Source organism: Perissodus microlepis, chromosome 3 (genome assembly GCF_051167445.1).
Source record: "Perissodus microlepis isolate ML-2025 ecotype Zambia chromosome 3, ASM5116744v1, whole genome shotgun sequence".
NCBI classification, from domain to species: Eukaryota; Metazoa; Chordata; class Actinopteri; order Cichliformes; family Cichlidae; genus Perissodus; species Perissodus microlepis.
Window position 1 is genome coordinate 15199835 of NC_140463.1, and position 22242 is coordinate 15222076.

Genomic DNA, 22242 nt, shown 5'->3' on the forward strand with positions numbered 1-22242 from the left:
ATGACCCACAGACAGCTCAATCATCGTTACGGATAGGGCGTCATCTTTGACTGGATTATAAATTTCTACTCGCGAATCTGGGTGTGGAAAAGACAGCCAAGTGCGTGGGTACTGTATCTCTATAACAGCAACCTCATACAGATGATTCAAAACAATAGGTTTTGCTAGCTTTGTTATAAAATTAGATATCTTATTGCCTGGGTAAACATGAGCCGATGCATTCGAGAAGCAGCTCACATAAAAGCCTGCCTTGTTGTTCTTTTTATCCATCCTTCTTTTCTCTGTCTCTGCACTGTGCTGAATGAATGACTGCAGAGCTGTGTTGTCTGGTTAATCACGCATCGATGATGTCTTTTTCTGGAATCCATGAATTAAAGCTTGCGGGCCATCCTAACCATTTTACTAGAGCCATCTTTTTCCGGGCCACTTTTTTCTAGCCAATATGCTTTCAATTTTAAATATTTTGGTTTTATCAACAATCACGCGTTGTATTTCAGGCTCATAAAACGTACCTCTTTGTTGAGAAATGTTTGATGTTATATCGCTTCATTAGCTGTTTAAAGGTTGTATTATAAAGCTCTTTACCTTCATCTGTTTGTAGTTTCATAGGGATCCTTCCATCAGTAAGTATATCCTCAAAAGCGGCTGATACAGCAGTCCCTGTCTTGTTTGTGAGGCATCTAACCCATGCATATTTTGAGAATACATCTATACATGTTAGCAGGTATCTAACATTATCAATATCTGCCATATATTCAGACATATCAACCAGATCGGCTTGAAACTGTTTGTCGATCCCATTGACCAATACTCTATTTCTGGGAAAGTGGATCCTAACTGGTTTATGGAGTGTGTAAGTGTCATCTCGTTCTAAATAATGTTTGACCTGAGATAATGAGGGTTTTACACCTGTTGCCTCACAGGCAGCTATATGTAGCTTATTTAAACTGGCCAAGCCTGCAGGATGGGCCGGATCATGATAAATTTTAGACAAGGTGTTTTCCATGATGTATGCAAGACACAAATGACTAAAATGTTGGTGTTAACATGTCTTTTTATTTCATTCACACAGACAATGAATACTGAACAGCATACATTAAACCAGGTGTCTCCCAGCCCAGTAGTTACCAATCATGTGAAGCATGGCTGGTTTAACACAACAGGCATAACGACTTGCTTCTAGCAGTTGTGCAATACTGTCGTTAATTGTGTATACTATATGTTGTGATGATCTCAGTTCGGTCATGGTGTGTTCTGCAAGCCTGCAGAATTGTGTTCCAGTCCCATCGACTGTGTATGAGCGTACAAACAGGTGAATGGCTGGGATGAATCGGTCTGTCTGCAGCCTTATCATCACATCGTCATATTAGGTGTGAAAGAAATACTCTGGCAATTCAAGCAAGCAGCTGTGTTGCACCTGACTGGGATGAGCTGTTTGACATCCGTAGCATGTATCCTGTAGAAAGTCATTTAGCGCCAACATCAGTAGGTGGTGGGTTGCAAGCTTGATGTCGATTACTGTTTCCTCACACAGACCTGATCCTGTTGCATCCTGCAACAATTGTGGAGAGGGGGGAGGAGTTGGTGGAGTCTGGATTAGCAGCGCTGGCGGTGGGGAGTCTGGCGAGTCTGAGAGGTCCCACGTTTGCATGTCTCCCTCTGTAAAATGAAAACAATAAAAAGAGGTTATAATTTGTTGCATAGATACGCACGCACGCACGCACACACACTTAACCTACCATTTGGTTTATTTAGTTGTGAGACGGCCTTATGATTTTAGGTTTGCACAGGGTAGAAGGCAAGCCAGTCTTCGGACAAGTTGCAAAATCATCAAAAACAAGGCGTTTTCTAATACCCTCGTACACAGTGTTGAGACTATCCCTCTTGATGGTGTCGTCAATCTGGCTAAACAGATGCAGCATAGCTCTCCAGTCGCACCACTGTATAAAAAACATGTCCTTAAACCATGTAGTGCGCTCTTCTATGCTTAGAGGGTATGGATTTAACCTCCAGTTTTCAACCCCTCTGGCAGCAATAAGACTTTCCCTGTCATCACATACACTGAGAAAAATAAAGTCATCGGGCTGCGGTTGCAGCGATCAGCCTCGACCCTGTAAAGCTCAGGGCCTGTTGGACTGTTCCACTGGGAAACATACAGCATCTCTGGGAAGCCCACATTGTCCAAGTCCACACAAACAATGGTGCGAAAGAGTTTCCAGTTTTTAGTAGACATGACTTGTGATTCCACCCAAAACACTCCCTCACCACAATCTACACGAAGTATAACTGCACCGGTGGTATATTTAATGGTATACACATACCCATTACTGCCTCGATATTCTAACTTAAATTCAGTCCCATCTACGGCGTTTTCACAGCGTTACTTTTTACGATGAGGACTCCGGGTGCATACGCCTGTAGACGTACCTAGAGCGGCTGTGGCTTGGGCGATGTCCTGGCTGCTCGTCATGGTTGATACAGATCTCATCCTGAGCTCCTTAGGTCGAGCTGTTGATGTTCCAAATGGTGAAAGAGCTTTTATATGTATACACGCTAGACCAACCCACTAGGTGGTGTCATTACCATCCGGGGTTGGACATGGTTTCAGTTCACCTCTGACATGGAGAGATAAAGGCCTCGCGAGGAGTCCGTACCACTTGACTGATTCAGGCACTGGCTCGCCCGTCCGCGCCAGATTCGAAAAAAAATGATTGCCCAATCACATTGTGTTGTGGAATTGGATTATGTACGTGTTACACAGTGCTACATAGTTACTTGAGCATTTCTTCTTCGATGGAACCAGCAAGGAAGAGAAGATTTTCCCATCTGGCAACATTTTGATCTCATCTCTCCTAATAAGATATACACAAAGTTATAAATATCAAAAAATGATAGGTACCATCATATAAATAAACAACACTACAGATCCTATAATCTGATTTCTGTCTTTTAGTTTATTAAAAAGTGAAGTTTGTGTCATTATCCAGATGTACATAAGCATGATTACACAGTAACACAATCATACCAAAACTCTGTCCTGATAGTTTCCACTTTCTCTTGAATCAGACATACTGAGACAATATTTGTGATAAATAACCATGAAAACAATTTATTTATTCAGTTTACAGGTTTACACATCACATCATTATAAACACAGAGCCTTTTTCACTTGAATCGTCCACTTGATGGCGCAGTAGAGCAAATGAATCATCACAATGCTTCGAACCATGAGTCGACCAGTTGGATGGAAAGCTTCAGTTCATCACGAGGCTTCATCTCACCATCACTACTCACAAGCCCAAACTACTCACTTGAAGCAGCTACTTTCCCCACTGCTCCCACAACTCCACACTACAGGCAAGACAATCACCCTATTCCCTAGAAAGCAGTGTAAAGACACAGGACAACCACCCCGCAACACACAGTTCTTCCCCAACCTATGTAACCTCTGAGAGGTAATGTTTGGCTGGGTCCAGATGCCAAACGAGGGAAATGAGCAGCAGCTGCGTCCTGGAGAGAGAGCAGACAGAGAAGAGAGAGAGGGGTGGAGCAAGACAGAGGCAGAGAGAGAACAACACCTCACCCACACAAGGGCAATTTCAGGAGGAGCCCTGCTAGGGCCGTAACAAGTAGGCATTATTAAATTCACATATTCACACTTCGTCAGTTGTCTGGTTGACAAATGTTCCCTTTTACAATAACAATAGCGTTCAGAAACAGTCTTACAGGGATGTGAAATGAACAATTTATTTTCTGTGCTTGATTACAAAGAGTGAAATCAGGGAAAAATCTTCTTGTTTACAAATGAAGATCTGGATCAGAACAGAAAACAAATATAAATGAAAAATGTAAAACATTTCCTGTAATGCTGTGAAATGTGAGAAGCTGCTTAGCTTTTCTTTCTTTTTTTTTTTTCTTTTTTTTTTTACAGCTAACATACACATACATACACATGGATTTGCACATATTCATCAACTTTTTGAAATACAGATATCTCTCTTTGCATTCTAGCTCAAGACATTTTGAATTCTCTAACACAGGTCAAAAACCTACAGATGGTATTAGACTTATTTTTGCCATAGTGCGCCGTTGGAAATAGACCCAGATGTAAACTTACAGAAAGCTGAACTTAACTGAAACTAATCTTCATGTCAATTTTGGCAGAAATTCCATAACGCAGTTGGAAAACTGAAAACAGTGCACATGGAACGAAGACTAGAAAATAAATCAGGAAGTAAAAAAACACTGAACAGCTTTCCATGTACACTCAGTTTGCAGTATACAACAGCACCTTTACATTAAACACAGCACTGTTTCAGTTCAGTCCAACTCTTCCCCCAGCAACACATCATTTTTTTCAGGGCAGAGTTAAAGTTGCATACAATTTGCCGCTGAGAGCATATAAGTCAGGAAAACCATCAAATTATTGAACAATAAATGTTTTCTGGTTTTATTATTTCAAACAGCATTTAAACATTTTAAAAAACATCAACATGGACCACAAAGGGCATACTTTTATCCTTTCATTGCTTTATTTGTCATAATTACTGTTACATTTACACCTGGGTGAATTGTTAGCTGTTGTAGCTTTCCCAAAGTGAAGAAGTCCCACCAGCAGCAGCAGCAGCGCCACCATCACCACAGTGAACACAGTCCGTGAGATGAGGTAAATATGGCAGGCAGAGTGGTCTCTCTGAGTCTCTGTGCAGAGATGGTTACATGTGTGAGACACAGCTGAGATTAAGTCTGTTTAACGGATTTAAAAGAAAAAAAATCAAATTTGTGATTAAAATATTATCACACACAACATTTTTGTTAAAGAGCTTTCCTTCATCACCTTGGTTAATTATTGATTATGTGATTATTCACCTTCATATCTGTATATATCACCAAAAGTAATATATCTCCTCATACTGAGTCTCTAAGAAAGCATCTTCTTCTCTGCTTACGTCAACTGAAAACAGGACAACGACCGATATTTATTTAGTGGCTTATTGATTTAAAGGTCTGAACGAGTAACTGAGAAACTTTTGTCACTTTTCTATGATCTCTGTTACTGTTACTGCCTTTATGAATGAAATATAAATCTGAATACACTTGACTTTAAACTCCTTAGTGTGAAAGTGACTGTGACCAGTGAAACCTGTTTTAGTAATTTAAATGAGCAATCTTGTGGAAATACTTCAGAAATGGTACCAATAAATAGACTCAGCAGTTTTTCTTAAAGTGTGGGAAAAGTAATAATTTATATCATGCATGTACATATCTTATTTTAAACATCTTATTTGCATTTTATCACCTGTGACACATGGCAGGGAGACAGACAGCCAGCTCTCTGGTGATTCTCCACCTCCTGAGATCTTGCACTTGTAAAGTCCTTCATCTGCCTTGTAAACTCTGTGGATGGTCATGTTTCCTGTTGAGCTGTTCCCTATGTGATGCCCATATTTATAGAAATCAGCTGCAATATTGGAGGAAATCATCTTGTTTCTGCAGCGCAGCGTCACATCTTTGCCCTCCATCACAGGAACAGCAGGACTCTCCAGGATCACAGAACCAGCTGAATGACATGAGATGAGCTTTATTCGCTATGAAAGTCATTTAAAACAATCATAAAATAATTTTGTCTTCATTCAAACTTACCAGTGACAGAGATGCTGACACTGTTGCTTTTCCTCCCTCCTTCAATCTTACACCAGTGTTGTCCACCATCGTCCAAATAAAGACTTGTCATAATGCACAAGGATCCTTGTGCTGTTTTGTTACCACCGTTGTTACACTGGGATGTTTTCCCTTTTACCTTGTGTACTATGTTTCCATGAAATACTCCCTCGCAGTAAAATCTGACAGTTTCATATTCAAAGAACTGCAACTTGTTTGGAACGACACGAAGAGAAACTGCATTTAGGAAAACGAGAAAAAAAGAGTTTCAGTTTATCGTTGAGTTAGCAAACTTCTGCTCTTTACTGGAACAACAACATGGAAAATAAAAATAGTTTATATTTAGATACACAAAGAAAACATGTTTATCATAACTTTCTCATTAAAAAAGATTCAGAAAATCACAAAATAAGTCAAAATCAATCAGTTTGACTTTTTCGAAATAATTTTCTCTTTCAAACAAAAAAAGCTAACGTTCATATTAGTGAGCAAATTAGTTAAACTCACAAACTTTCCGAGCATGTGCAGACAGCAGGACCATGATGGTCATCACTGGAGAGACAAATACAAGAGACACAAATAAAAAAAAAACATATGTGACTTCACACTTTTTTGACTCGTACAGCTAAAATCTTTCTACATCTCCAAGGTGTCATCACATGTTTCCCCTACATGAAACATTCAAATCACAACATTGTTGACTCTGACAAAGTCTTTATAGTTTAACTTTAATGTAGAGATAAAGACAGTGCTCACACAGTCTGATGCAGAGAGCTCTGATCTCCATGATGTCTTCCTGCAGACTGACCAACAGACTCTTCCTTTGTGGTATATTTGAAACAGCTCTAAATAGTTTTTAGCAGAGCTGCTGTTGTGGTAAGTCACCTGACAGAAAGACAGCCTGATGCTGTTTTAATTACTATTTTTAGATAGTTAATATTCATCTTCGTATTCTTCCTTAAAACACTGATGATTCACATTATTCACACTAATCCTAACATCAGTATACTGAGTTATTTGATTCACACAACTAAATGTTTGGGCAATATTTGCATAGTAGCGTAGTTAAAAATTAAAAATTGAACACTAAAACTTCCCAACTCACTCTTGAGCGGGCATAATCAAACAGTTCATCCCCAATTTTTGATGTGGGAAGTCTTTATTTTCTCTGCCAGGGCTGTCCTTTGTCACTGATTCTGTTCGTAATTTTTTTTGGACAGAATTTCTAGGCATAGCCAAGTGGTGGAAGCCTTTTACTTGGGTGGTCTCAGAATCTCATCTCTGCTTTTCGTGGACGATGTGGTTCTTTTTGCTTCATATAGGTGGTGGCCTCCAGCTTGCACTGGAACGATTCGCTGCCGAGTGTGAAGCGGTGGGAATCAGAAACAGCACCTCGAAATCAGATGTCTCCTGGGCGCCTCGTTGGTGAGGTGTTTTGGGCATGTCCCACCGGGAGGAGGCCCCGGGGCAGACCTAGGACAGGCTGGAGAGATTATATCTCTCAGCTAGCCTGGGAACACCTCAGCATTCCCCCGGACAAGTTGGAGGAGGTGGCTGGGGAGAGGGAGGTCTGGGCTTTTCTGCCTAGGCTGCTGCTCCCAGAAGAAGATGGGGAAAAAAAACATAAAAAGATTATCAAAAAACCTAATGTGCGATATTGAAGACACATATTTCAATATAAGGTAAGTCACACGTGTTTACAAACCTCCCACAGAGTCTGTTGATAGAGAAGCATCAGTACTGTGGGTACTTTGCAGATGTTTATAAAGGCTATGCTTCCTTTGTTATATAATTTAACAAAGGAACAACAGAACTCACCAAGAACACAGAACAAGCTGAGTGAGTTATATTTGTGTTCAATGAGAAACACTTGCCCAGAAAGACAGAAAAGAACATTTAAAAAGTAGATAAATAAATATATATGGAGATTTACACAATTCCCATTCAAGTGAAATATGTTCAGTCCTTGATTTCAGAAATGTTTTCAGTTTTTTTTATTAGTATCTAGTATTTTTGTTCCAATGTTTTCAGAAGGAAATAAGACCAGCAGTTGAAATTACAAGTTACAGCACTGGACCTCCCTGTGAGACCTCCCATCAACGTGTCTTTTAGACCCCATTCCTACAAAACTGCTCAAAGAAGTCCTGCCATTAATTAATTCTTCGATCTTAAATATGATCAACCTATCTCTAATAATCGGCTATGTACCACAGGCCTTCAAGCTGGCTGTAGTTAAACCTTTACTCAAAAAGCCATCTCTAGACCCAGCAGTCTTAGCTAATTATAGGCCAATCTCCAACCTTCCTTTCATATCAAAAATCCTTGAAAGAGTAGTTGTCAAACAGCTAACAGATCATCTGCAGAGGAATGGCTTATTTGAAGAGTTTCAGTCAGGTTTCAGAGCTCATCACAGCACAGAAACAGCTTTAGTGAAGGTTACAAATGATCTTCTTATGGCCTCTGACAGTGGACTCATCTCTGTGCTTGTCCTGCTAGACCTCAGTGCAGCGTTCGATACTGTTGACCATAATATCCTATTAGAGCGATTAGAACATGCTGTAGGTATTACAGGTACTGCACTGCAGTGGTTTGTATCATATCTATCTAATAGACTCCAATTTGTGCATGTAAATGGAGAGTCCTCTTCACACACTGAGGTTAATTATGGAGTTCCACAGGGTTCAGTGCTAGGACCAATTCTGTTTACATTATACATGCTTCCCTTAGGCAGCATCATTAGAAGACATAGCATACATTTTCACTGCTATGCAGATGACACCCAGCTCTATCTGTCCATGAAGCCAGATAACACACACCAATTAGTTAAACTGCAGGAATGTCTTAAAGACATAAAGACCTGGATGGCCGCTAACTTTCTGCTTCTTAATTCAGATAAAACTGAGGTTATTGTACTCGGCCCTGAAAATCTTAGAAATATGGTATCTAACCAGATTCATACTCTGGATGGCATTACCTTGGCCTCCAGTAACGCTGTGAGGAACCTTGGAGTCATTTTTGACCAGGACATGTCCTTCAACGCACATATTAAACAAATATGTAAGACTGCTTTCTTCCATTTGCGCAACATCTCTAAAATTAGAAATATCCTGTCTCAGAGTGACGCTGAAAAACTAGTTCATGCATTTATTACTTCCAGGCTGGACTACTGTAATTCATTATTATCAGGATGTCCAAAAAACTCACTGAAAAGCCTTCAGCTAATCCAAAATGCTGCAGCAAGAGTACTGACAGGGACTAGAAGGAGAGAGCATATTTCTCCTGTTTTGGCTTCCCTTCATTGGCTTCCTGTTAAGTCCAGAATTGAATTCAAAATCCTGCTCCTCACATACAAGGTCTTAAATAATCAGGCCCCATCTTATCTTAATGACCTTGTAGTACCATATCACCCTATTAGAGCACTTCGCTCTCGCTCTGCAGGCCTACTTGTTGTTCCTAGAGTATTTAAAAGTAGAATGGGAGGCAGAGCCTTCAGTTTTCAGGCCCCTCTTCTGTGGAACCAGCTTCCAGTTTGGATTCGGGAGACAGAAACTATCTCTACTTTTAAGATTAGGCTTAAAACTTTCCTTTTTGCTAAAGCATATAGTTAGGGCTGGACCAGGTGACCCTGAATCCTCCCTTAGTTATGCTGCAATAGACGTAGGCTGCCGGGGGATTCCCATGATGCATTGAGTTTTTCCTTTCCAGTCACCTTTCTCACTCACTATGTATTAATAGACCTCTCTGCATTGAATCATATCTGTTATTAACCTCTGTCTCTCTTCCACAGCATGTCTTTTATCCTGTCTTCCTTCTCTCACCCCAACCGGTCGCAGCAGATGGCCGCCCCTCCCTGAGCCTGGTTCTGCCGGAGGTTTCTTCCTGTTAAAAGGGAGTTTTTCCTTCCCACTGTCGCCAAAGTGCTTGCTCATAGGGGGTCATATGATTGTTGGGTTTTTCTCTGTATCTATGAAGCGCCTTGAGGCGACTTTTGTTGTGATTTGGCGCTATATAAATAAAATTGAATTGAATTGAATTGAATTGAATTGAATTGAATTGAATTGAATTGAATTGAATTGAGTGCAGCCATCTGTCATCACTGTCACGGTTCTGGGTCAGTTTTCGACCCAGTATTTTGAGTTTTGATTGATTAGTTTATTTTTGAATGTTTGTGGTGGTTTTGGGCGCTATGAGTATTATAATGATTATTATTATTAGAATTCTATGTTTCTGTTTATTCATGTTTAAGGATTTGTTCTCGGTTGTAGCTCACGTTTAGTTTAGTTCAGGCTCCGTGTGTCATTCTGTCTGTCTCTCAGTGTCAGGTCTGCGTCTTGGTGTAGTGTTCTCGTTTCCTGTTTTATTGTGAAGGTCTGCGTCTCATGTGAGTGTGTTCAGTTTTACCTCTGTCTCGTCTTGTTGATTATTCCCAGCTGTGTCCACCACCTGTGTGTAATTCCCCTGTGTTTCTCTGTGTGTATTTAAGTCGTGTCCTCTGTCATTGTAGTTGCTGGTCCGTCTGTGTATTCACCATGTTTCATCCGTGTGTTCCCTGCTGTCTACCATCGTCTGCCTCTGCTCGCCCTCCTTCATATTCGTGTTCTGGTTTCTGCGCTGTAGTTCAGTTGTTTTCCAGTATAGTTTAGTTTGTCTTCGTTTGCCATATTCCCCTTGCCGTTTATGCAATAAACCACCTTCACACCTTCACGACTGCCTGCGTTTGGATCCTCCTTTTTCCTTTTCCACACGGCTCTTTTCACTCGCCGTGACAATCACAGAGTGGATGACCCCAATCGGGCCGTACAGTTTTTATACTGCGACAATAACAAGTCACTATTATATCTGTCTTCTTCCAGAACCCATCCTGATGTCTCCATAAGAATCCTCTTCATCCATAGCCGACCTCGCCTCATGTCGGCTCCTTCCTGGAATCAGAAAGACAGACACAAAAACATCTCCCCGCCTGTACTTGATCATTTTACTATTACTGCAGCTGAGATCCTTCGGGGTGAACAGGACACTCCTGAGGACGTTTTACGACACCGTGGTGGCGTCTGCTATCTTTTATGCTGTGGTCTGCTGGAGTGGTGGGATGGCAGAGAGGGACAGGGAGAAACTTGACAAACTGGTCAGGAGGGCCAGCTCTGTCCTGGACTGTCCGCTGAAGTCCATCGAGCAGGTTGGGGAGGAGAGGATGTTGTCTAAGCTAACATCCATCATGGACAACACCTCCCACCCCCTGCATGAGACTGCACGAGCACTGAGCAGCTCGTTCAGCAGTAGACTTTTACACCCACAGTGTAGGAAGGAGCGCTACCACAGGTCATTCTTACCAGCAGCTGTCAGACTCTATTTTGTTCATTGTACATTTTATACATAGCCCTGCGCATTTTCTAGATATCTCTGTGCAATTTTTCTATATACATTTCTGTACATTGTTACCTGTATATACAGACTTTAGTTGCTTATGTATACAGGACCACTTTGTGTCTTCCTTTTAGACTTTATATTCCCTTTGCTATAAGAACTGTGTAACACCAAAATTTCTCATCCGTGGGATAATAAAGGTTTATTCTATTCTATTCTATTCTATTCTATTCTATTCTATTCTACTGATTCTAAAATCTAGGTGAGGACATTATGTCTGGACTTCCTGTGGCCCAGAGAATATCCTTATAACCATTATCAAATGTGATGTGTATGCATGCTGCAAAACCCTCTGCGCTACTACATCTACCCTTCAATATTTCAGCCCAGTTATAGTGCTGGACAAAGCTTTTGACCCTCAAACACAGAGCACATATTTTCGTGTGGGTTGTGAGGTACAAAAAGTTTTGTCATTACTTACAGCAACAAAGGGGTAAGGTAACAAAGTCATTTTTTTTTCAAGCACATGTGTACTAAACCTCATTTTAATCAGCGATATCCTCAGGCTATGCAGGTATATTTCACTGTTGACCACAAAGTTGATGTTTCTGATTAGTGGACAACCTCAGTGAGTCCTTTTTAAAACTCTTTTCTTGTAACAGCATTCATACACTTGTAATAGAACAAAGCATATGGAACAAGTTGTTTTAAGTTCAGCCTATAAACAGACAGATGGCTGCTTTTGTTAACATTCAAATTTTATATGTGTTCACAATGATGTGGGTCTGGCATCCAGCTGTACTGTCACGGTTTGCCGAGGCACACTGAAGCTGAAAATGCACAGCTTGTTCAGTTACACAAACAATATGTAAAAGATCTGGGTTATCTGGGTCACTCTCTCAGATGTGACTGTCTTCAGTCTCTTTGTAACCTGTAAGGTCGCAGGAATTGGAGAATAAAAGTTTAAAAAGGGTAGAAACCATTATTTTGATGCATATTACATACTACTACTCACTTCATAGAGCAGTTTCAATTTTTGTCATGATGCATGTTCAGTCATCCAGGTGAATAAATTCCAAAAGGCTAATTCTGGTCATGGTGTTGTGCTTTCTGGATGATTTTAGTCATACCAAGGCCCTTTAGACTTTTATCAGTAATCCTCTTTTGTGTCAGGGGTTGCTGTGTGGACGTGGAGAACAGGGACCCAAACGCAGGACTAGTGGTGAGGATTAAGGGTGTTTATTGTAATTTACGAATGAAGACAGCAGGAGATGGCTGACTGAACTGAACACACGGCAATGACAACATCAATGAGAAGACTGTGAACAGAAGGAAACTAGAACATAATGCACAGAGACTGACAAAGGGCTGACATAATAAAACAGGACGTGTATATATGGGAACTAAAGGTAGAACATTACTAAACTGAAAACACTGGGTCAATGACACAGGAACCCTGACATTTTGTCTGCATCTGAGGCTGAATCTCAGGTGGTTCCTGTAATCAGCGATCTTACATGCTGTTTGTTCATACTGATGTGCCAAACTGGGTTAAAATGGACAGAATCAACCTTTTGGCATGGACATTTCTGAGGTCAGGTGGTATTGTTTCTGGTGGATCAAGCAAACAGTTTCATACTTATATCTTGGAGGCATTGTCTAATATACTGTAACGGACTGGTTTACAAGTTAGTTTTCCTGTTGTTTTGGCATTGGCTATGGCCTACAGTAGCCTTCGTTGCTGTTATTAATAAACAGCCAGTAAACACAATACCAATCGTCTCTGTCTTCTGTCGGAGGGATGCTACAAAACTGTAGTTTTGGATTTTTACAGCTCGTAAGATTGCAAATACAACTATGAGAGCTGCAGAACAACAAGAAATACAGAAAGCTGTCTAAACCTAAGGTCTTAGAAACAGCCAAGAAAAGACTCACACCCTTAGCTAACCATATAGATAGAAGCCAGGGGAATAAACTCTCTCGCTAATGAATCATCCAAGGTGTACTCTTAGTGGCAGGGGAACAATATGAGAACAGAACCAACCCAGCTGAGTAGGATCCAGTAACCATCATAGTGGAAGCTGTCCAAGAAAGAGTCAGGCAGCACCATTCCAGGCTGTTTCATTGACATGGAAGATGTTTCCAGTAATGCTAACTGTACTAGTGCAAACCCACATATGGTAGTGTTAGTGAGGGCCAAGGGTTGCACCCACTTTCTGAAACAATGTGGCGTTTAGAGGTGGATGATGGAGGTTCATCTTTAGATAACAATGGCTGGGATGCTGACTTGCTTCAAATTGTGGGTAACTGGAAGCAAAATCTTTTAAAAATACTGGATTCTTGTTCAAAGGGAACACTCTCATACAGACAGCCTAGCAGTGGTCAATATTGTCTCGACGTTGACTGTGAATGAATGATGGTAACAGTACACCTATATTTCTTGGCTGTCAAACGATTGGTGTCTTTGCTCCACCATTTGACAGCCAGAAGAGGCAGACCCAGACCAGAAGTCCACATTTTGAAAGTCTAAATGATGCTTTGAATAAAAAGAAAAATGATATGAGGGAAGAAACATAAACCACCCACATGTTCATGTTAGCTTCTTAATACTGATACATTTAAAATATAATCCAGTCTAATTTAAATTTTTAAAAAAAGTTCTAGTTTTTTAAACCAGCCATTCCAGTTTGCACAAGACAAATTACTTAGCATCCCACCCCCACATTTACAAATAAAAATTATTTGTAAAAAAATTACAAACCTATTTTAAAACATCTCATCTGCCAACAGAGAAAGTATGACAGGGCCGTTAATATAGTGGTCATTGTAGCAGACTGGCACTTAAATGATGAGAATGGAAGCGTTTTTTTAAGCATGGCAAACATCGCAAATTTACTCAGGCACATTTTGGATACCCTTTAAATTCACTTACATATTCTCATTTTCTGCTGCTACTTTAAAGAAATGCATCTCTGTAATGTCACTTTGTGTTCTGTTAACTCCCCTTGTCTACAGCATCAATATGTCAAATATAAGCTTTTTCATTATGACCCCACTCTGGTCTTTTGTGAGCTATTTCCTTTTTTTCATGTGAAAATCAATCATGATGTGGGGGTGGAAAATTGTGATGTAATAATTAAGAGTAACTAACAGTAAATTAACAGTAACAGATTGTCAAATGTTTACTGTAATTACTTAAGATCAGGCCCAGAGGAACTGAGCACCACCTTCCACCATCAAAATCAAATTCCTTTCTTGGCTTTTCATGGTTTCATTAACTCTCTTTCAGCTCTCTCATGCAGATAGTCTCACCTTTGGCTTTATTGAACAGCTGAGGTTATCTCAGTTCTGGAAGACAAAACAACCTACAACGTATTCTGTCTGTGTACTAAACCACACTTTAATTAAAGATATGCTTTATATCAAACTACAAAATCATATTTTACTCTTGACCACGCAGCTGTTTCAGAAAAGGCAACGCAACACTCAGATTAGCAGTTCACCACAGTGAGTGCCTGTGAGCTGCAACCAGTCTTTTCTTGTAACAGTGTTCATACATATGTGAAAAGACAAAGCAGAAGCCACAAGTTAGTTTTAATTAGATGTAAACGTAGAGAAAAGCAGAACAGTGTCTGTCTTGGTAACTGAATGTTCTAGGTACTTTGAACCACATGGGTCTATTTAACTGAATGCACACAAGCTATAACAGTTTATAGACATGCAAACCAAACTCAGTGTACAATGTGTACAGCTTCTTCAGTTACAAAAAACAATACAGTATAATTCTGGGTTGTTTTCACTCTCTGTTAGTTGAAATTATGTCTTTTTTCAGCTCTCTCAGCAACCTGTAGGACACACAGAAATTACAAAAAATAATATTTTATACATTTATTTTCTTTCTTTACTTTTAATGATGGAAAGAAATTGCTTTGGTGCATATTACACACCAATGTTTAACTTTAGGGTTAAAAACAGAATGAATATATTTGACCTGAAACATTAGTGTTCTTATTGTCTCTGGTGGGTCAAGCATTAATTCTGCATTTGTATTATGATAGGATCATCTTACACATGACTTCTGAAAGGATGAAACCTCACAAAGATATACAGTGGAATCCTGACTTACGAATTTCCCATTTATCAAAAAATTCAAGTTACGAAGGCACTTAACGGCAATATTTCTGCCCATTACGAAAACTTAGGAAAGACCCTCGGGAACTAATTAATTTCATAAGTCGGGGTTCCACTGTGTGTGTGTGTGTATATATATATATATATATATATATATATATATATATATATATATATATATATATATATATATATATGTAGATAGATAGATAGATAGATATATTCGTTATCTATGTTTATTAGTATTTACTGACCATTGCGCATTATCTGAATGTGACAAATCAGGAACTATTATTGCCAATCTTACCTATGATATTATAGAATAGAAGGGATCTGCTAATACAGGTTGGTTGATACATGCTGAGGGCATCCTTGTGATGGGTCCCGGTTCTGCTTCAGCAACAGATGGAATTAAATCAGTTGTTAGCCAAAATGTTTATTTCATAAAACATTTATTTCGCTATATGCAAGGGGCTGCTAACAGGGCCCTCTGCCAACAAAAAAGGGTGAATCTCTAATGGCGTTTCTGCTTTCTATTTGCCTGGCAGTTCCACTTTGATGAGAAGAAAATTCATTAGCCCAAATGGCACACTACCTGTAGGAGATGTCTTAGGGATCAGGTGTAATTTATGTTGGGAGGCGGTAAAGGGCAGTGCCCCTGGTGGTCCCTGGCTAAGGGGCCATGGAATTTCAACTCTCTGGTGGTGAAAGAGCCTGAACTAGTGTGTCAATGCACAGTTTGGGGTTTGTAACCAGTCTCCTGAAAGATGTGCTTGGCTCTGTTCCTCTGTTCCACTATGTAGTTGTCTTCAGTGAAAGGCAGTGTGGAGAGCAGAGTATTCTTTTTATCCTTCTGCCTTACTGATTATCAGAGGGTTTCTTGTTGTTTCAACTGTCATTCAATGTGTAGGTGCAGAGTACCATGCCTTCTTGAAGTTGCTTCTCCACCTGGCAATTCTATTGTCCTACTGAGAGACATCAGTTCTTGTGTGGGCAGTGAGATCTGGAGAGGCATGACTGTGACTCACTCTGAACCAGAGTGGTGTTTTGTTCATGAACTTCTGTGCAAATCACAGTTTGCCCATAAAAAAACGCCATGCTCTAGCATAAGGGATTTCATAATTTGCAGATCCGGGTCGAGACTCATGATCAATTTTTCAGTCATATGATCAGATTTGGGTCTGTATTGTCTGGAAACGTGGGTATTGAGAGAAAGCTATCAACTGATCACCACCTGGTGGTGAGTTGGATTAGTTGGTGGGAAAGGATGCTGTAAAATCCCGCTTTCAGCAGGATTTCAGGAGAAGCTGGGTACACTGAGAGTTCAGTACTTCTGTTGTTCAGGTGACTGTACATTTAATAGGTTGCTGCCCGCCGTGGTGGTAATCCCTGAATTGGGTTCACTGAGTAAGTTTTTATTTCTTTATACAATAATACTAAAAATATTGTGTGTTCTGACCTGTTTGATCCTCAATCAAACTATCTTCCTTTGCTGACTGACAGAGCGATGCTGAAACAGAAGAAGAAAGTAAACAAAAATGTATCATTATTTAGCCATAAAAAATAGATATTGTCCATAATGAATTAATAAATAAATTAGATCCAGACATTACCACACAAGAAAATAAATATTAAGAGAGAAAACACAAGCATAGAAAAGAAAACAAACAAAAAGATACAGCATAAATTACCTTTGTTTTTTCTTACAACAGCATATGTTTCTTTCACTGCATTCACTGTACTGGCTTCTGTTGAAACTGGGGGGAAAAAAAGAACATGCAACGACTATTTCTAAATCATTTAGGTTGCCCCATTTGAATTTAGCTTAAGTCACTTTAATCCCTAAAACAAACCTCTAATAGGAAATTTCAGTTTTATTCTAGATATTAAACCAGTGTGTTACTATTACTATTACAATAATATTGAAACTGTGTTTGTTTTCTTACCTGTTTGATCCTCGAATGAGTGAGAAACATCTACCTTTGTTGACTGACAGAGTGACACTGCAGTAGAAGAGGGGAAAAACAAAAAAATAAACAACAACAACAAAAAAAAACAATCCCCCCCGCGCCCCCAAATTTATCAGTACATGGCTAGGAGAAAGAGAAAGTAATATTTTCTTTTCTCTTTTTTTGAATAAACTTTAAATTAGCACATTTTCTATGTAACAATTGTTACACTGCAGTGATTCCGTCTTTCTAGTGCTTAAAATAATATACTTCTGAATGAACAGAACTGCATTGCTTGTAGCAAACCAAAAAACATGAACACAAAATTATGTGAAAGGTTTTTTTTGTTGTTTGTTTTTTTTTTTTACCTCCGCCCTGGCGACATTTACCAAAGTGATGCAGTCCCACCACCAACAACAGAGCACTCAATGAAATAGTGGCAATGATCCAAGATGTGGCACATGACGTCTCGTTGAGACTTTCTGAATGAGTTGTTGAATGTTAAAGAGTTAAAATTGTAAGGGGAACATAAACAACCCTAAATTTAATAAATATTTAATATTAAATAAATTTAAAAATTAATTAAATAAATATTTAATTAAATATTTAATAAACCCTAAATTTTCATTTATACTTCTTTATACTGCAACACTGTTTAAAATTTGACATATCTGCATTCAAAACTGAAAAAAAAAAAAACCCACAAACCTTACTTCACATTTGATAATATCAGAAGGTATATTTTGCACATTTCATAATATTTATTTTTTATATTTCATAATATTTCTAAAACATGAATAGATTCAACGGCTTTGCTTAAAAATCAATGATTGAAAATGTGTCTACATTTCAATTACATCACACGTCTGCACCAACCTTATATTAAAATGTAACACAAAAGATACCATACACGGTTCCTCCTGGCATATGACTTAGCTCAGAATTACAAAGTGATGCAGTTGTAATAGTACTGCCATTAAAAAAGAAAGAAAAAAAGATATGACCTCTTCAGGGTCTTACCTGTGACACTGAGCCAGCTCTCCGGTGACTGTCCACCTCCTGAGATGTTACACGTGTAAAGTCCCTCATCTGACTTTGAAACTCTTTGGATGGTCATATCTCCTTTGGAGCTGCTGTGAACATGAGCTCCATCTTTATAAAAATTAGAGGTGAAGTTGGAGGAAGCAGTTTTGTTTCTGCAGCGAAGAGTCACAGCTTCACCCTGCATCACAGGAACAGCAGGACTCTCCAGGATCACAGATCCAGCTGAATGACAAGAATCTGAGATTTAGTTGCTGTGAAATTTATTTAAACTAAGTTTGAAAAAAAATGTTGTCCCGGTGCAAACTTACCGGTAACAGTGATGTTGATGCTGTCGCTTCTGTTTGCTCCTTTAGTCTCACACCAGCGCTCTCCACCGTCATCTGGATACACACTTTTTATTATGCACAATGATCCTGCCTTTCCCTGGTTGGTGTGACTGCATGAGTTTATTTTCCCTTTGGAATTATGCACAACTTCCCAATAAACAGCATCCTCACAGTAAAATATCACTGATTCATATTCAAAGAACTGCAATCTGTTTGGAGCGATACGAAGAGAAACTGCATCTGTGAAAAAGAAAAAAGAAAGGTACAGTTTAGACTTGTACCAAAACTGCTGTGGTTAAACAATGAAAAAAATAACACTTGAGTAAATGAAAGCAAATTAACTGATGAAGTGACTCATGACTCAGACTGATTACATGTACCAAATGTGCAGGTTCACTAGAAACACCACAGAACATATTCTTTCCATACTTTTTATACATTGTCTGCTCCCCCAAGCAGAAAATAGTAAACATTGTTCATATAAACAAGCAAATGTATGATACACACCAACTTCCTGGTAATGTGTACACAGCAGGATCACTGAAGAGACAAAAAAAATAGTTAGAGATTACAAAAAAACTCTTGTTGGCTCCCACAGCTGCTGGCAAAGGTATCATAGCATCTCATAACTACTGTAGTTTAGTTTTTATGTGGAAATAGACGTGGTACTTACATAATTTGATGCACATAGCTCTGACCTCCATGATGCTGTGCTCCTGACTGTGTCGGCACGTGACAAATGTAAAAAGCAATAAGCAGGGGCGTTTTCCTGTGTGGCTTCTTTCTGCACTTAAAGCAATGCTAAACCTTTAAAAATAACTTTCAAAGAAGTTGTTGCCTTCAAGTTACCAGCAGTGTTTCACTTCACTATGAAAGAGGCAACAAAAACAGAATAATGCTGCGTTCAATACTTTTAATCATTTAATATGCATTTATTTTTTAATGATGTTTACTTTATACTTTTATGTATTAGCATGCTAACATACATTTAATTGTACTAAAACTAATAAGCAACTTAAGATTTGAGTAGTAGAAAAGCCATCACCAAAACTTAAGTAATAAAAATAATAATAATATAATAATAATTAGATTTACTTACCCTAACATCTGCAATAATGAGAAGCAGTGACATGAAGTTGGTTACCAACTTGCAAGGTTAACTTGGCAAGCTAATAACCAGACAGGTTCACATGAAAAAGTTTCCCAGCAGCACTGTTGGTGAATTTACAAAGGAAGATAAAACCACAATGTTACAAAAAGCTGAAGAGGTTAAACACATAATAAAAAAACAAAAGTAACACAGCCGCTGCTGTGTTAATACCACCATTTTTACTCTGCTCCGAGAGTAAAATATATATATATAAAAAGTACATACAAACATAGGCTATTCTGTTCTGAGATGTAATATTTTTTTATAAAACAATAAGATTTAGGAATCTACAGTTATTATTGATGCTCATTGGTAACAAACAAAGTCTTCAGATGTTATTATAAAATTCAGTCCCTTGTACTATCCATGCACAGAGCTATGCTGTTTTCCAGAGAAATGATTGGTCAGTAGGTGGTAATTGGATATCTGTTGATCGCTAATGGCAAACATAACTTGCTCCAGAGTAGTTTAGGATTGCAGGATAAGTTAGCATAAGGATATACCCCTGGTAAGGAGTGGACCACCTTTGAAGTAAAGAAAACGCAGGGATAACGCTGAGGTTACCATGATAAGACACAAGCCTGTTCTGTAATACAACAATGGAGGTGTGTTGATATCACTGTTTCTAAAAACCCATAACAACTAAGAATTTCCAAATCTGACTAAAACAGCATATTCATATATGTGGGATGAAGCTATTTGAATAATATGCCTATTTGTATACCCAGGACATGTGTGATTGCAGAAATAAATCCACAGTAGATGATATCAGCATGGCCACGATATAGCACTTTTGATCATAAACAAACATATGTGAGAATCCTTTTCTCTGATTACAGCTCTGGATGCAACACATTTGTCCTCAGTCAGCAAACATCTCAACTTCGGTTTTGGTTACTGTCTCTGATCAAATTGCCCACAAACAGCCATTATAAATTATAAATTATAAACTCCATTATATTTTTTTATTTTAAAAGCAAAACATCAGCTGTATTACCTACATACCAGTCTCACTTCAGTTCTGCTCAAGGCCCTCGAGGCATGACAGCATAGCTGCACAAAAGTCAAAAGGAAGAGTCTTTAGAGCGCCCCCTCCCTCTAAAGTGCATTCACTACATGCACAAATAATCTCTGCTTACCTTTCTATAAAAGTTGCCGCATGCCTCTGGTTTAAAATTGAATAGATTTATAGTAATGGCAGCACGTTTCACAACAGTCCTACTCTGCTTCCTACTCTGTGTCATAAAACGTTACACTGTGTTTTATTTTGTTTATTTTTCTTTTTTATGTTTTGTTTGTTTGTTTTTTCTTCTTTCTGGCTATAAAATAAAGTTAGAGACAGTTTACAGTGAGTACACATGCCTGATATTTTATTGGCACTAAAAGCAATACGCTTATGCAATGAAATGTATAAATGAATCATACATCCAATGTATCATACAATACATTGTATGTACGATCCTGCAGGATGTAGCAGGACTGGAAATTGAGATGGACTGACAAATATTTCATGAACTGCTGTGAGACCAGATTGGGCAATGGCATTGCGGACAAAAGGTCTTCTTGTACTTTGATAGTTCCATATCTATTCTGAGGCATACAGTTATATTAATTTATAGAATCTCATACAGTTGTGTAGATATGTGTACATATCAAAACAAGACATTTCTTGTTCCAGAATTATTCTGTAAAAATGATTGTCACAGTGTTTAGGGTAATGCTGTCACGGTTGACAATGGCCAACCGTGGGGAAATGAGGAAGGACCCAGGCACAGAGCGCTGAATATCAGCAGTGCATTTATTTACAGTGAATGGAAAATAACAATAAATGCCCGTGCTCTCCCCTGACTCCCGTGTTGTGTCTTCCCTGACAAGTCCGTGTCTTTGTGCTCTCTGCTCCCGTGTCTCAGCACTCCCCATGCTGGCTGCTGTCTGGCACGCCACACCTCACCTGGGGATACAATAGAAGCAGCCGTCAGGACACATACAACCGAGGGCATACACACACTAACTAAGCTCAACCGGAAGACTACCGTGGAGTCACACGTAATGATCCCGCGCCAGAGGAAGCTCCATCGCTCTTCTAAATAGCTCCCCCGACAAGCCCAGATCAGCAGCAGGTGTGTGGCAAGGCTTCGGGTGTGGCCAGTCCCCTAGCAGGGCCACACCCACCATGTCTGAAGGTGCCTGTAACTTGGCCACAGAAAACAGCTACAGACACATGCACACACCAACTAATAACAATAACAACAACAATGATAATAGTCCACACTTCTCACAGAGTCCTCCAGAGCTGGGTCCATGACAAATGCAGCCTCTCAAGACCACATAGAGGATAATTTAGACTTTAATTAAAAGACTTTTGAGTACATATTTGAGTACAAAAATATACAATATATATGAAATATAGAAGAAAAATATAGAATAATGTAATTATACATTTACAAGTGAAATTCATTCTAAATATTTATTTACAATTTACATATCTCCAGGGGGCAAAAACTGCAAGGACAACCCATGTTTCTACCTTACATTTTATTTCCCATTTTATTTTACAACACAAAAAATAACCATTAAAGGTAAAAAAGAAGTTAAAGAAAATCTCTGATAAATTTGC

General features: G+C 39.0%; 1 protein-coding gene and 1 pseudogene across 1 annotated transcript; both read right to left on the bottom strand.

Moving 5' to 3' along the window:
- Positions 1 to 1751: 1751 nt before the first annotated feature.
- On the bottom strand, positions 1752 to 2470 carry LOC146390122 (uncharacterized; annotated as a pseudogene).
- Positions 2471 to 4531: 2061 nt separating this feature from the next.
- Positions 4532 to 21928, bottom strand: LOC146390123 (high affinity immunoglobulin gamma Fc receptor I-like). Its single transcript, XM_084920594.1, has 7 exons — positions 21898 to 21928; positions 21628 to 21654; positions 18983 to 19015; positions 18458 to 18715; positions 18126 to 18371; positions 5300 to 5560; positions 4532 to 4701 (listed from the first exon to the last, which is right to left on the bottom strand). The coding sequence occupies exons 1-7, from the start codon at positions 21926 to 21928 to the stop codon at positions 4532 to 4534; spliced, it is 1026 nt and encodes a 341-aa protein (XP_084776720.1).
- Between the last annotated feature and the right edge of the window lie 314 nt (positions 21929 to 22242).

Coding starts and splice junctions, on each gene's coding strand:
- LOC146390123 (XM_084920594.1), bottom strand. CDS start 21,928: ATGGACCCAGCTCTGGAGGACTCTGTGAGAA. Junction 21,655..21,897: donor TCTGGAGGACTCTGTGAGAA/GTGTGGACTATT, acceptor ACTCCACGGTAG/TCTTCCGGTTGAGCTTAGTT. Junction 19,016..21,627: donor GTTGAGCTTAGTTAGTGTGT/GTATGCCCTCGG, acceptor TTGTCTCTTCAG/TGATCCTGCTGTGTACACAT.